We start from the raw sequence: 14,117 nt of genomic DNA, 5'->3' as shown, positions 1-14,117 counted from the left end.
GAGCGCTTATCGTCGCTGCAAATCTTAGTTTAGATTATAGTTACAGCAGTTTATAGTTATAGCAGTCTATAATAGTACAGAGAGAATATTTGTAGTTTTTTATTTGGATTAGGAGAAATAAAAATGTAAAATTATTGTTTTTAAACTTTAAAAATATTATTTCAATAATGCGTAATATAATAACTATAGGTATCTAAACAGTTGGTTATGTTTATCATAAATTGATAATAGTCTTATTATGATAGCACTTGGCACACAGCCGTCATTATTACTGTATATTATAGGTATTGAATATTATGGTAATTTAACTATCATCAACAATTGGTTTACTGTTTTAAATAAAATTATTAGTTCAATAGTTCAGTGTGTTTTATTATGTATTTTTAAATATCTAAATGATAATATTGTCTCGTATTTTTCGAAAATCGTTTTCAAACAGTCTTAACTTACCTGTTCGTTTTATAAACATGGTGAAGTATTTGAAACAAGACGAAGCTATTGACATCGATCAACAGTTGTTTAACAAGTACAAATTTAGCGTGGACCAATTAATGGAGCTCGCCGGTCTGAGTTGTGCCTCGTCTATATACAAATGTTTTCCACCAGAAAAGTATAAAAAAGTTTTGGTTCTCTGTGGACCCGGAAACAATGGTGGCGATGGTTTGGTGGCCGCAAGACACATGAAACTGTTTGGATATTTCACCGAAGTATTCTACCCTGTTCGTACCGATAGGCCTCTTTATCATAACCTCGTTAACCAGTGTACGAGCTCTCAGGTGACAGTGTCCAATGAGTTACCATCCAATTTTGATCAGTACGATTTGCTAGTCGATGCATTGTTCGGATTTAGTTTTAAACCGCCGGTACGTCCAACCTTTGTACCAGTTATAGATGCGTTGAAATCAACCAATAAACCTATTTGTAGCATTGATGTTCCGAGCGGTTGGAGTATAGAAGGGATTCCTGACGATGGTGGTATCAATCCAGAACTGTTGATATCGTTAACAGCTCCAAAAGATTGCGCCAAAAACTTCAAAGGCAAGTATCACTTTTTAGGTGGCCGATTTGTGCCCAAACAGTTGGAAGACGAGTATAAACTTAATTTGCCTACTTACCCTGGCACAGAATGCTGTGTACAACTATAAGTTAGTTATCTAGTATCCTTGGAAATTATTGTCTACTGTTAATAATTGTTATGACACACTATTTATTGTGGCATTCAATTAAAAGCAATATTTAACAAGAACTTAATTTATATCTAAAATTATGTGATATATATTTATATAATAAAAAATGTACTCAGAAACATTATTGGTATTTTTTTAATTTATCAGTCTTATCATAAATCACAATTCTTTTTAGATTTCATAAAGGTTTTCAAAAAAAATGAACTCTTCGCTTCTTAATATAGCTTTACCAAAAATGCAAATTGTTACTTAACTTTTTAAAAAGTACTTAAACTATGTTGTCTCGAAGAGATTTTACAATACTTTGAAATTTTAAGTTATTTACATTTAAAAACAAATATATTTAACGAAAAAATTAAAAAAAATTGAGGCAGGATAGTGTAAGTCCTGATCTTTCTAATAGTATCAAAATCGTGATAATTGTTTGATGACCATGATGATGATAATACAAAGATTTAGAGTGGCAAAGCATAATTTTTGGCTTAAATTTGAAAACTCCAAAAATGGTGTCCTCTTGAATAATAGTATAAATTATAAAGATACGACAAAAATATGTTTGAATACAAAATTAGCACGTTAATATTAAAAATACTTGAAATTCGTCCATTGAGTATGACAGCTACAGGCACAGTCTACAGTCCACATTTATCTGTTTCAATAATTTTACCTAAAAAAAAAATGTTAATTGTTATTAATTTTTTTTTAATTATAAAAACAATTAATACTCTTTAGGAAGCAAATGCATGACCTATTTTATTAATTATAAGGAAGTGGGTAAAAGAGATAGGTGGGGGCAATTTACAAAAATAATTTTTCCAATTAAATACATTTCTTTACAATGCCACTGATAAATTTTTTTATTTAACTTTAAAACTGAACCAATTATTAGTCCGGTGAAAATAATACTGTTCTACATTCATTTTTACCTCATCAACATCGTTTTTGAACAAACTTTTAGTTGCTTCCACTTTATTATCATTAATTTTTAAACCATAATGAGTACATTCTTTTAAAATTTGTTGATCATCATCGTGAAGCAATGATTCTTTTAAAAATAAAATTGGTAAGTTATTATTTTTGCTGTTATATGCAACTGATATTTCTTCTAAAAACTGCCTAAAAAATATACAAGTATTATAATTTTATTTTTAAATTTAGATAATTCATTCATACCGTCTTAATCCTGGTAGTTGTACAGCGATTACACATTGATGTAATGTTGGAAATTCTTTATACTGTTTGGCAAGTTGTCCAAAATAACCATTTGATATATTTAAAGACAGCATTATTGATTTTCTAATCAAATCGCACCTAATATATATTAATAAACACAATTATTATTGAAAAAATGGATTCATTTTTTAAAAAAGTGTACAGTTAACAGTAATATTATTAACTCATCAAAACATAAAGTGAAAAAAGTTTAACCGAAAAAGTGTCGTTACTATAAAGTCTGGACACTTTCCCCTTTTATAATAATATTATTACATTAACAATAAGTAATATCTGACTTTTTTGTAATAAATGGTAGAGCTTGCTGTAGAAAATCATGATTTCCTAAATTTGTAACAACCATCAAGGATACTATTTCCGAACAAACTTTTTCGTCGACGATTGGTTTATTACTGTCTTCTAGCATTATTTTCAATAATTTAAAAATGCACTCATGAAAATGTTTCAGATTTAAAAACGGATCAAACTCGTTTACATCGTAGTTGTAACATCTAAATACAAAGTACTATCATTATTAAATAACTTTTTTTTTTATGATTGTACCACTGTTACCTATAAGCAGCATATGCATGAAAACGCACAATTGGCGGCAAGATTTTCACCCATATTTGATCAGAAACCTGCTGAATGGTAGCGTCTTGCCTAACTGCATTCAGTCGATCATCGATGAAGTCATAAATCACATTAAATGGCACTTCAGTACAAGGAAGAACTCTAAAATTTTAATTTGATAAAAACCAGCTTCATTTCAATTGCATATACACATACTCTTTTAGTAGATAGGTGATGGTGTCGCTCAGTACTTTCGGAGGTCGTAAAAGAGATGGCTTGTTTAGTACCCGACCAGCGGCTGAGCGACTAAAGCACTTTACCATTTTTTTAGAATCACATTCATTTTTTGCAGTAACCTCAAGTTGATGTACGAGTTTCTTATTTTTTCGCCTGCAAAATTCAAATGTAAGTAAAAAGGAAAAACCCCGGTATCTCTATTCTCTGGTACCTAACTTACATTTTTATTTCTTCACTGGGGCACATTTGCATGCATGTTCCTTTGATTGATGTCATTACTAAATTTATACTCTAACCATTTATTAAAAACGTATTTCATCTAAATTCTAGACTCAAAAGTGATCAACTTGATTTAGTAGATTAATACAATATTATTTTTAATTTTTATCAGTGTTTACTGTTAACACATTTCACGGTTATCATAATTTTAAACTTATCAGTCATCTGCTATATAATATACTAGTTATTATATCAATTATTATTACAATTTCAGTATAAGTACCTAGATTAAGATGGTATATTTTTTTTGTAAATTTTAAGATAAAATAGACAATAATATTACATATGTATTGAAAGACATGGTTACATCGAAGATTGTCTAGTTAATAATATTTCAATCCAAACTTTAATACATTCAAAATTCTTTTATATTTTCAGACAGTTTTTAAAAGAATTATCTATTGCTTTTTTTGGACAACTTGCCAAACATTATAAAGACTTTTCAATGTTACATCAATGTATAATTGCTGTAAAAATATCCGGATTAAAACGGTATAAATTGATTATCTAATTATGAAGTAAAATAGTAATACTTGTATATTTTACAGGCGATTTTTTAAAGAACTATCTGCTGCTTATAACAATTAACAGTAAAAATAATTACATATCAATTTGATTTCTAAAAGAATCATTACTTTATGATTACGATCAACACATTTTTAAAGAATGTACTTAATTATGGTTTAAAAACTAATGATAATAAAGTGAAAGCGACTAAAACTTTGTTCAAAAACGATGTTGACGAGGTAAAAATAATGTAAAACAGTATTATTTTCACTGAACTAATAATTGGTTGTTTTAAAATGTAATTCAAATTTTGCTCAAAAATTATATTGTAGCAATATAAATATATTATTTCCTTGTACAAATAAATTTTATAAATTGACTTTATTACCTACCTAGCCCACCTACCCCTGATTATACTTTTTATAAGTCGCATAATTGCCAAATTAGAAAGTAGTGAATTTAATTTTAAAAATTGTATGATAATTTTTATATACATATATATTTTTTTCAGGTAAAATTATTGAAACAAATAAATATGGACTTGCCTGTAACTAATGTCATACGTCAATCTATGAATTTCATGTATTTTCGAAATTTTACATATATTTTGTTTCATACCAAACATATTTTTGTAATGTTCTTTTAATTTGTACTATTATTAGGAGGATGCTATTTTTGCAGATTTTCAATGTTAAACCAAAAGTTATCATTCTTTGAATAGCCACTTAATCTATTGAATTATCATCATGGCTTTGATTTTATTAGGACAAATTAGATAAAAACTTTATTATTATTTAATATATGTTCTATCTTAGCTAATGGAAATATCTTAAACTATATTATATCAAAGTTTCTTGATTTCTGCTTGCGAAGTTATCTGAAATACTCATTATTATAATTTGAAATTTTTTTGTTATCATGTTCGACAACACTGAAGGTAATTCCTTAAGAGCAAAAGATATAATAAGAATCCTTTGTTCACATCTAGTACGTTTACAATATAGACATGGCATCTTTTTGGATTCGAATGTACAGTTTTGTAGTTTATTTCTACCTGTAGTTACATTGGTGATGGTCGTAATAAAAATGTTAACAAACTTAATTTACACAGTTGATCCTTTATACCAAATGTGCTTACAGTTATTCAGATTTGTTTTAGAAAAACTTTTAATTATTATCGAAGAACCAAACAAAAAACGGAAAGTGGTCCAATTGTCTGTTCTGGTAGTTCAATTAAGTGTACTGTATAAAGTCATTTCGTTTTTGATATGTATTTTAATGTGGCCGATTTGGCCTTTTGGCTCAGAATTTTTATTCATAGCCGTTAAAATCGTATTGTATTTATTCTATTTAATGTACTTATGTATTTATTTGTTTTTGTATATTCCTACTAAATATGTATTATTTGAATTGTATGTATTGTTTTGTATGTCTGTTTAATTAATATATATTTATTCAGTATACTAGATATTCAGAATCGTCATTGGTGGATAGTAATTTATTTCATAAATCTATCACGGTCTTTTGATTCAACTGTATTTAACCATCTTTATGATTTATCTATTACTAGACATACTACTGTACAATATGAGATTGTATTTAAATCTTATGTAGGAAATAAAAAGTTTTTCAGCTGAGTCTGCAACCACGAAAGAGCATTTTCATGTCTCGTGAAATACCGAATAAATTACCGAATTAGTTGTGGAATTATGATTTAAACAAAAAAAAATTACATGGAGCTTCCAGCATAAGGCTAAGGAAATTAAAAAATTATGTACAATCAAGTTTCTGGCTAAAATTGTAGTGTTTATTATCTGGCCAAAAGTAACTTAACATAGAGAATTAAACTATTTTGAATTTATTATTAGTTCTAATTTGAACGTTGAACGTACAACATATCTCTTATCTCTTATCTTCTAAATCTTAACCCTATCCCCTACCCACTATCTCCCGTCCCTATCTCCCACCCTATCCCTACTCACTAATCTCACCCCTTATCTCCTACCGTAACGCTTTTTTGGTAACACTTTTTTTTCGGTTATTTACCGGCTAAATCTCACCCTTATCTCCTACCCCCTATTCCACTCCCGTCCCCAACCCAAAGAGCGTAACGAAAAAAGCGAAAGAGTTGGGGACGGGAGTGGAATAGGGGATAAGAGATAAGAGATATATTGTACGTTCAACGTTCAAATTAGAACTAATAATAAATTCAAAATAGTTTAATTCTCTATGTTAAGTTACTTTTGGCCAGATAATAAACACTACAATTTTAGCCAGAAACTTGATTGTACATAATTTTTTAATCTCCTTGGCCTTATGCTGGAAGCTCCATGTAATTTTTTTTTGTTTAAATTATAATTCCACAACTAATTCGGTAATTTATTCGGTATTTCACGAGACATGAAAATGCTCTTTCGTGGTTGCAGACTCGGCTGAAAAACTTTTTCGTTACGCTTTTTTGATAACGCTTTTTTCGTTACGCTTTTTTCGGTTATGTGCCAGAGCTAAAACATGAAAATGTCAAAATGTTAAATATTTATCCCTTTTCCTTCAAAATTGTGAAAAACACTTAACAAATATACATATTTTACAACTTAAAATTACTGCACTCTATAATTAGTTTTAAATTTGTACGGAATATTCTTTAGACACTGTACTGCCTGTACTGTACTACGTCAATGGCTTCTTTTTTTTTCATTTTAAGGCAGCCTCTTGTCGTGACAGCCATACATCTCCATCATTTGCCAAGGTGTGAATATGATGTGTCATCCATGAGTTTCTTCAGATCCTGAAAATATTAAGTTTTTGGGCATCCTCTAATTCTTCCCAAGATGCTCCTAATGAAGGTGTTATGTATAATCAAGTGTCCTATTAGTTTTGTTTTCTTCTTTAATAAGTGTTTTATTAAATTCATTTTTTCTTTTACGTCTTGTAACATTCGTTTGACTTTCTTTTAACATCATGCATAATAATACATAATAAGTGTACAAATGACTAGACCCTTTATTTGTTACATTAACATAAATAAAACAACAAAAAGTTTGTAAAAATTAAGTGTAAGTATTTTAAAATATGCTTTTACAAATAATTTTATTTAAAAAAAAATATACATAACTCGATTTCGTTTTTCATTTTTTAGATTATGTAGTAGGTATTTAATAATATGATAATATGCTTAATTCCATGTAAGTGCAATGTCGAATGATTATTATTTATATCGTTTAATAAATAGTTAACGGCTTTTCTTTGCGAAAACTGACACTATCGAATAGGATGTGTGCATAACCTGTAAATGCATGTACAAATAATATTATGTTAATGTTTTTGCAGATAACTGTTACTACTTTCTTTATACGCGACGCTATACACGTTATACATTTGAGGCTACTGCCTACTTAAGTACTTATTTATTAGCATAGCTATAGATATAGTATTAAGATGATTTTTGGTGTAGTGTTTGATTTTTTTAATCAAATTATGACAACACGCTCATAATAATACGTGTATTAAGTAAACGTAGTATTTATATATATAAATAACGTTTTGAAATAGTTTTCTAAAATTAATATAGCTATAACTAGAAGCCAATTTGTGAATTGTGATGACTTTAAGCTAAAATATCCGTTATCAAATCCAAAAAATGTAACAGTTCTAAGGGTTGTAAGTTGACGGTTTTTTTGAGAATTAAAAAAGTTTTCTAAAATTGAGGCGCGTGCAGCCAAAAGCCAAAGGGTTGTTTAAATATTTTATTCTATATCCCCCGACTCCCCTTCATTTCCGTCTTGAATTTTTAACCATGCTCTATGATAAATCCACACAAAATCTACAGGAATTACTTTGCAACAATTTTATCATATAAACTAGTATACATAAATAGTGATGACTGATGTGTTAAAATAGAATCGGTAATTATATTCTATACACACATATATGACTTTATTATTTAGTATCTGATTTTAAAAAACTTACACTTGAGAACAACTCTAGATTCACAATTTTAATAGGTGACAGTTTTATTGAAGTATTATTAATAGCATTGTTCATAGTCATGGCCAACAAAACTAACTTTTTAAAACCAATATCCTCTTGGAACCAATTACTACTGTACAAGGAAAAATTTATTGATTTTTTCTGTAAATGTATAAAACTTCATCAATAGTAATCACTGTTATTAGTTAATATCGAAACAATGGTCATTTCCATTTAATATTAAATCTAATTATAGCAGTTTCGTACAACCAATCTAGTTTTTATTATTGTATTTACTCAATTTATTTAGGTAAGTACTCAGTTTCATTCAGTCGTTTGTTATATTGTATTTCTGTTTGTTTGCAATGAAAATAAATGTTTAATTATTACTATATGTTTGCAGTTTAATTTAGTAATTTGATAATACGTTTTATAATATTATGTTGTATTTTTTAACATAATGTATCATAATAAAAAAGCTAAAACAAATTATCGTGGTAGTTATGCGAACCCGTAATGCTAAAAACATATCCTTTATTCAATATTCTCTTCGTGGAGCGGAGTAAATGGTTTTTTTTTGATAAATTATTGTGTGCTCATTATTAAATAAATTATTTATAATACTTTTAAATTCCTAGTGTTAGTAACTGGTAAGTATTAAGTGTAATATTATCGAACAGTAAATACAGTTGAATAAATATTGTATACTATTAAAAAAATGGAAATTACTTGATCATCGAGGTATCCAAAAAAATAGCAATAAGTGAACAAGTGGAACATTATAATCAAAGCGGATGACATCCATTTAATTGACGCTATAGATAACACGGGTGAACCATCAAAATAATTCTATAATAAAAACGTTATAAAAATAATAACATTTTTAAAAATATGGTTTTTAATATTATTACAATAATAATATTAAACAATATCGTGGCTTATATTAATTCGGTTTGTTTACATAATTAGAAAATACATGCCCTAAGCCTATATTGTTTTATTACTATACAATTGAATAAATTATATATAATTACAATATACACATACGGTCTATAGTTTTCAAAAAATATGCTCTTATGACTCCTGTGCACCGATGTACACAATCGGTCTAATTTACAATTATTAGAGACTATAGTGCAAGGGCGCCGCATATGAAAATTCAGGTGGGGGATCCCCTATAATTTTGTAATGAATTTTGCGAATTTGGGCTATTGGATATTTTTTTTTAACTTACAGAGAAGCTGGGGGGAGTTGGCCTCCTGCCCCTCTCTGTGGGCGCCCCTGATAAGAGGATTAATAAAATTAGTTTTCACTTGTTATATCTTACCAAAACAATCATATATGTACAAATAATGAATATGATAGCATTAATTCCTATTTGAATAATTGAGAGTGGTTTGGCAATATCGTAAAACGTGTTCATTACTCTAAAAGAAAACATTTTTTAAATTAATATATATGTTGACTGCATTTTAGAATTAGTATTGTTTGTAGAAAAGCGTTTCAATTACACGTGTGGTATTAATAGTATTATTCAATGTATAATATGTGGTTACATATAGGTGTACTTAAATCAAATAATTCACTTACTTTATAACTCTTTGGTGATCAGATATAATTTTAACCAATTTATCGGTTTCAGTCGGCTCATTGTCCTGGGCTTAAATTAAAAATAGTCAATAATATTTGAATGTTAAAAACGAATGCTTAATGACTCACTGTCGGTTGTCAAAGAGGTGTCATGTCCAAAAGCGCTGTATTTAGAAGCAACGGTTTTTAGTTGTGCTGATATCATCCAACAAAACGTAATCAAGAGTGTTTCATATACAACATAACTTGTCATTATGTGGGAGACGGAAATCACTTCCAGTGTGTAAAAAAGCTCGTACAGATTGTTGTAGTGAGCCACCGGTATAAGGCTAAACATCACATTAAGAACGTTGTTTCGGTAGATCAGTAGTTCGCCTTCCAAGTTTTTCGCAGGATATTCCACAATCAAAATTGGGCTGGTTATCCAAGCTACCCACACAAAAAACCACGATAGCGCAAAAATATTAGTGACCTTAATACATATTTTCTTGTAAGAATCATATATAGCTCTGCTGTAGTTGTCATCAGATAAAAAATCTTCCTTTGTCACCTCGAAACATTCTTTCAAGGCGTGGTACTTCTGTGCAAATCGAATGGCCATGCATATTATCGCGAAACAAGGTGACATAACAAGTAGAAGTTGGGTACACACGGATATGTCATTCATCCAATAATAGAGACCGATAACGCCAAAACCAATGATGATCAACTCGATGAGTATCGGAAAAACGTAAAGGAATTGATAAAAATTGTAACCCAAAACCGTATACGATTCTTTGGGGTTCAATAGCTGATAAAATCCAAGCATTTTCATTAGTTTATAGTTAATATATTTTGCATATTTTTTTTTGGTGTCCATCTTTTAATGGTTACTGATGTAATACTCGGTACTGGAAAAATCTAGGGAAAAAAAATGATGTAACTTTATAAAAATGTTTTAATTTTTGTGTTCTGGGCCTAAGATAACGTTTTAAGCACAGGTTGAATTAGTTATCGTACACCAGACGTTATATGTTCTAACAAACGTAATAGACCTGGTTAATATCGTTGGCAGAGGTTCTTCTATAAAAGAAAGCTGTGTGTGGTCTATTTGTCCTTTTTAATTATTTTATCCTGCTATGTAGGCTCTGAAAAAACATTAGAAAAATCGTAAATTTTAAATTTTAAAATCAAACTTGTAATTTAAATTTAAAAATCATAAAAGTTTTTTGACAAAGCCCAATTTAGATTCAAACCGACGACTGCGCGATATAAAACTACGGGCTTGTCCTTCTCGGTCACGCTTTTTAACCCGTTTGTAATATTATGTATTAATAATTTATAGATGACTTTTATTTTTTTCGGCTTTAATATATTACAACTATCTATAATATAACTATGTTTTTCATATAAACTGTGTCTAGTCTAAAAATATAAAAAAATGTACTATTATAAATATATTAGTGATTTAATAATGTCATCAGAATTCCTTTTGACAATTCAAAATACATTTATTATTAAGGATCAATTTTCCCTTTCATATTTTTCTTTTAACTTGAATGAATTATTTACTATTTCTATAATATGGCGTAAGACACTTAATTAAAGTATAGAGTGTTCTTTTAATCAATCCACACAGAATCATAGTTAAGATCTTAAGATGATTTCGCATTTTATAGTTGAATCTTATTAATACGAAAGTCACAAGATTCAAAAATGTAGTACAGGGTGTCCCACAAAAATTTGACAAACGAAATAACTTTTGCTCTACTAAATATTTTTAAGATTTTTTTTATTAACTTATACTTCTTTGCGCTATAAACACCATGTTTTTTATTGCACTTAAATGTTTTATTTTTTTTATTTTTTGTTTTGTTACATTTTTTTTAAAACTCAAAATAGCCATTTTATTCAGAATAAGTTGCTGAAAATTTTGACTGGTCAATAACTAGTTTTGGATAATTACTTTTAAACATTTTAGAGTTTAAAATTTAAAACGGGGATTGAAGTGCGGCTGAGTAATGCGCATAGATAAAAATGTATTATAACCTTATCGACATGCCTAATGATAAACCTTAAGAGTTTATCCTGTCGTCTGTTAACCCTCAACGTTAAAACCCTTTTACCTTTAGGTGTCACACGAATTTGTCGATACGAATTCCAAATTAAATTTAACATAAGACACTCAATTGAGTAAAGTGCAGTCATCCTTCCGTCATACATTTTTAACTCTAATAACTTCGTCAAAGACTGGTTATCGACCAATCAAAGTTTTGAACAAACTATTTTAAATTTAAAAAGTTAGTTAAATACGTTATATATATCACTATTTAAGTTTTAAAAGTTGATCGATCTCTTGAAAACATTAAAAAAGGTAAATATTTAGAAAATATATATATTATTGTAAAATAACATACATAAAAAATATTTTCAAAAAGAAAAACTGTAATATTATTATTACTCGTTCTTTCAGAGAAAATGAGTGTCTTACCTACGTTAAATTGATCACCCTGTATTTCTATTTCTTGTAATTCTATTCAAATTATGTCATTGTCGTACCATATTAATATTTTTATATTAATATGTACCATATTATTATTTTTATATTAATATGTACCCTATTATTATTTTTATATTAAGTATAATAATAGGTACACAAAATAGGCGAATGTTAACTCAGTCGATAGTTTATCAAGCCTTCACTTATTTATTTTAATTAAATCACCGTTTCTTTTCTTTTTTCATTTGTTTTTAATATTTACAGTAACATAGAGCCAAACAGTTTACTTTGTGGCGGAAAGGGGAGGGCTTAAGTTATTGAGATCCGTTGACCTTAATATATTTAGGATTTGTCAGGGAATCTTCATAAAACCTAGTTAGGAATCTGCTTTGACTGGACACTGGGATAGGTATTCTCTGGTTACAACATTTGAATTCAAATGGAATAATTTTTGCTATAATAGTAATTTCAGAAGTCATATTGTAGCAATTTCAGATGTTTTGTTGAGACAATCAGTTAAAAGCAATTTTTAGCAAAAACTTAATTAAAATTATGTTATATATACTTTTATAGAAAAGCATGTATTCAGAATTTTTATTGATAATTATTTATTTTATTAATCCATCACATTTTTTTTAATACAATTTTTCTTAAAAATAACAATGACCCTTATTTTTTTAATAAGTTTTTAAATACAGTTTTATCAAACATGCAGATAGTTACATAGCTTATTGAAAAAGTACTTAAATTATGCTTTCTGAAATAAGAGATTTAATTATATATATATTTAAAAACAATTATTGTTTATACAAAAATTAAAAAACTTTGTAGCAGTATAGTTAATGGTAAAGTAAGTCCTGATATTTCCATTTCATGATATAATTCTCTCGGTAAAATAGTAAGTTGAAGTGTAAATTGAAAGTGTATAAAGTTTAAAATTTCATTTCATATATTATAGTTTATTAATAGTTGATAGGAAAGTAACTTTTGTTATTTTTTAGAGGATTATTACTATAATATTTGTACACTTATATGAGATAATTATTATTATTACAATAACATAAGTAATATCTGACTTTTTTGTAATAAATGGTAGAGTTTAGTGTAGAAAATGATGATTTCCTAAATTTGTAATAACCAACAAGGATACCAGTTCTGAACAGATTATTTCATCAATGATTGGTTTTTTACTGTCTTCTAGCATTATTTTCAACAATTTCATAATACATTCAAGAAAATGTTTTATATTTAAAAACGGATCAAACTAATTTACATCGTAGTTGCAACATCTAAATACAAAGTACTATCATTATTAAATAACGTTGTTTTGGTGATTGTACCGCTACTACCTATAAGCATACAAATAAATAAAAATAACCTATAAGCAGCATTTGCATGAAAACGCACAATTGGCGGCAAGATTTTCATCCCTATTTGACCAGAAATCAGCTGAAAGGTAGCGATTTGCACAACTGCATTCAGTCGGTCATCGATGAAGTCAGAAACCACATTAAACGGCACTTCAGTACAAGGAAGCACTCTAAATAATATCAAATCAGCTTTGTTTCAATTGCACCTCCAGTTAAAAAACGCGTTTCTTATTTTTTCTTCTGTACATTTCAAAATTATGAAAAAGGAAAAACATATTTGTAACTATGGTGCCCAATTTACATTTTTATTTCTTCACTGGGTCACATTTGCATGCATGTTCCTTTGATTAGTGACAACACTAAATTAATAACGTAACCGTGAATTTCTGTTTTAAACACTCAATTCTAGACTTTCGAGTGTGATCTACTTTATAAATTCTTTATAATTTATCTACTAACAGACATACTTGCATTAAAAATTATTCTCAGATGTTTTTATTAATGGTCTTGACTCTTAAATGTAAGAAATTAAAATTAAACAGAATTTTATAAATTATAAATTATAATATTATCTGTGATATTGTATTATTATTATCAGTATTTACACATTATACAGTTATCATTTTTTCATCTTATCAGTCAACTGTTATCGCAATAATAATATGTTATAATCGGGGTTGATAACAACACCGAAAGTTTTATCAATATCTTAAG

The 14,117-nt window shown here is 28.1% G+C and overlaps 3 protein-coding genes and 1 long non-coding RNA gene across 6 annotated transcripts; 2 read left to right on the top strand and 2 right to left on the bottom strand.

Annotated features, from left to right (window-relative positions):
• Positions 1-264: 264 nt before the first annotated feature.
• On the top strand, positions 265-1,286 carry LOC126840707 (NAD(P)H-hydrate epimerase). The gene has a single exon (XM_050576618.1). It carries the CDS (start codon positions 396-398, stop codon positions 1,143-1,145), a length of 750 nt encoding a protein of 249 aa, XP_050432575.1. The 5' UTR covers positions 265-395; the 3' UTR covers positions 1,146-1,286.
• Positions 1,287-1,324: 38 nt separating this feature from the next.
• Positions 1,325-13,748, bottom strand: LOC126840706 (SAC3 domain-containing protein 1). Of its 2 annotated transcripts, none has more exons than XM_050576617.1 (7): positions 13,705-13,748; positions 3,189-3,362; positions 2,973-3,134; positions 2,699-2,911; positions 2,361-2,498; positions 2,114-2,303; positions 1,325-1,854 (listed from the first exon to the last, which is right to left on the bottom strand). In XM_050576617.1, coding segments are annotated over exons 1-7 (927 nt in total). In that variant the 5' UTR covers positions 13,707-13,748; the 3' UTR covers positions 1,325-1,806. The 2 variants fall into 2 exon arrangements, with proteins under 2 accessions (XP_050432574.1, XP_050432573.1); XM_050576616.1 differs by lacking the exon at positions 13,705-13,748 and adding an exon at positions 3,430-3,590 and having other exon boundaries at positions 1,327-1,854.
• LOC126840708 (uncharacterized) lies at positions 3,725-5,380 on the top strand. Its single transcript, XR_007686090.1, has 3 exons — positions 3,725-3,980; positions 4,037-4,234; positions 4,507-5,380. It is a non-coding gene; the product is annotated as an uncharacterized LOC126840708 (long non-coding RNA).
• Positions 7,176-13,980, bottom strand: LOC126840705 (odorant receptor 33a-like). 2 transcript variants are annotated; one of them, XM_050576615.1, is made up of 7 exons: positions 13,871-13,980; positions 9,684-9,983; positions 9,555-9,624; positions 9,292-9,391; positions 8,694-8,813; positions 7,965-8,126; positions 7,176-7,281 (listed from the first exon to the last, which is right to left on the bottom strand). In XM_050576615.1, exons 2-7 carry the CDS (start codon positions 9,889-9,891, stop codon positions 7,228-7,230), a joined length of 714 nt encoding a protein of 237 aa, XP_050432572.1. In that variant the 5' UTR covers positions 9,892-9,983; positions 13,871-13,980; the 3' UTR covers positions 7,176-7,227. The 2 variants fall into 2 exon arrangements, with proteins under 2 accessions (XP_050432572.1, XP_050432571.1); XM_050576614.1 differs by lacking the exon at positions 13,871-13,980 and adding an exon at positions 10,589-10,679 and having other exon boundaries at positions 9,684-10,454.
• Positions 13,981-14,117: the final 137 nt, after the last annotated feature.

This window comes from Adelges cooleyi, unplaced genomic scaffold, assembly GCF_023614345.1.
Source record: "Adelges cooleyi isolate 19-005CV unplaced genomic scaffold, UGA_ACOO_1.1 ACOO_flye_CR_arks_rails_tigmint_CR_PRNA_376, whole genome shotgun sequence".
Taxonomy (NCBI): domain Eukaryota; kingdom Metazoa; phylum Arthropoda; class Insecta; order Hemiptera; family Adelgidae; genus Adelges; species Adelges cooleyi.
The sequence above is the reverse complement of the archived record's forward strand: the minus strand, read 5'-3'. Positions and strand labels throughout refer to the sequence as shown.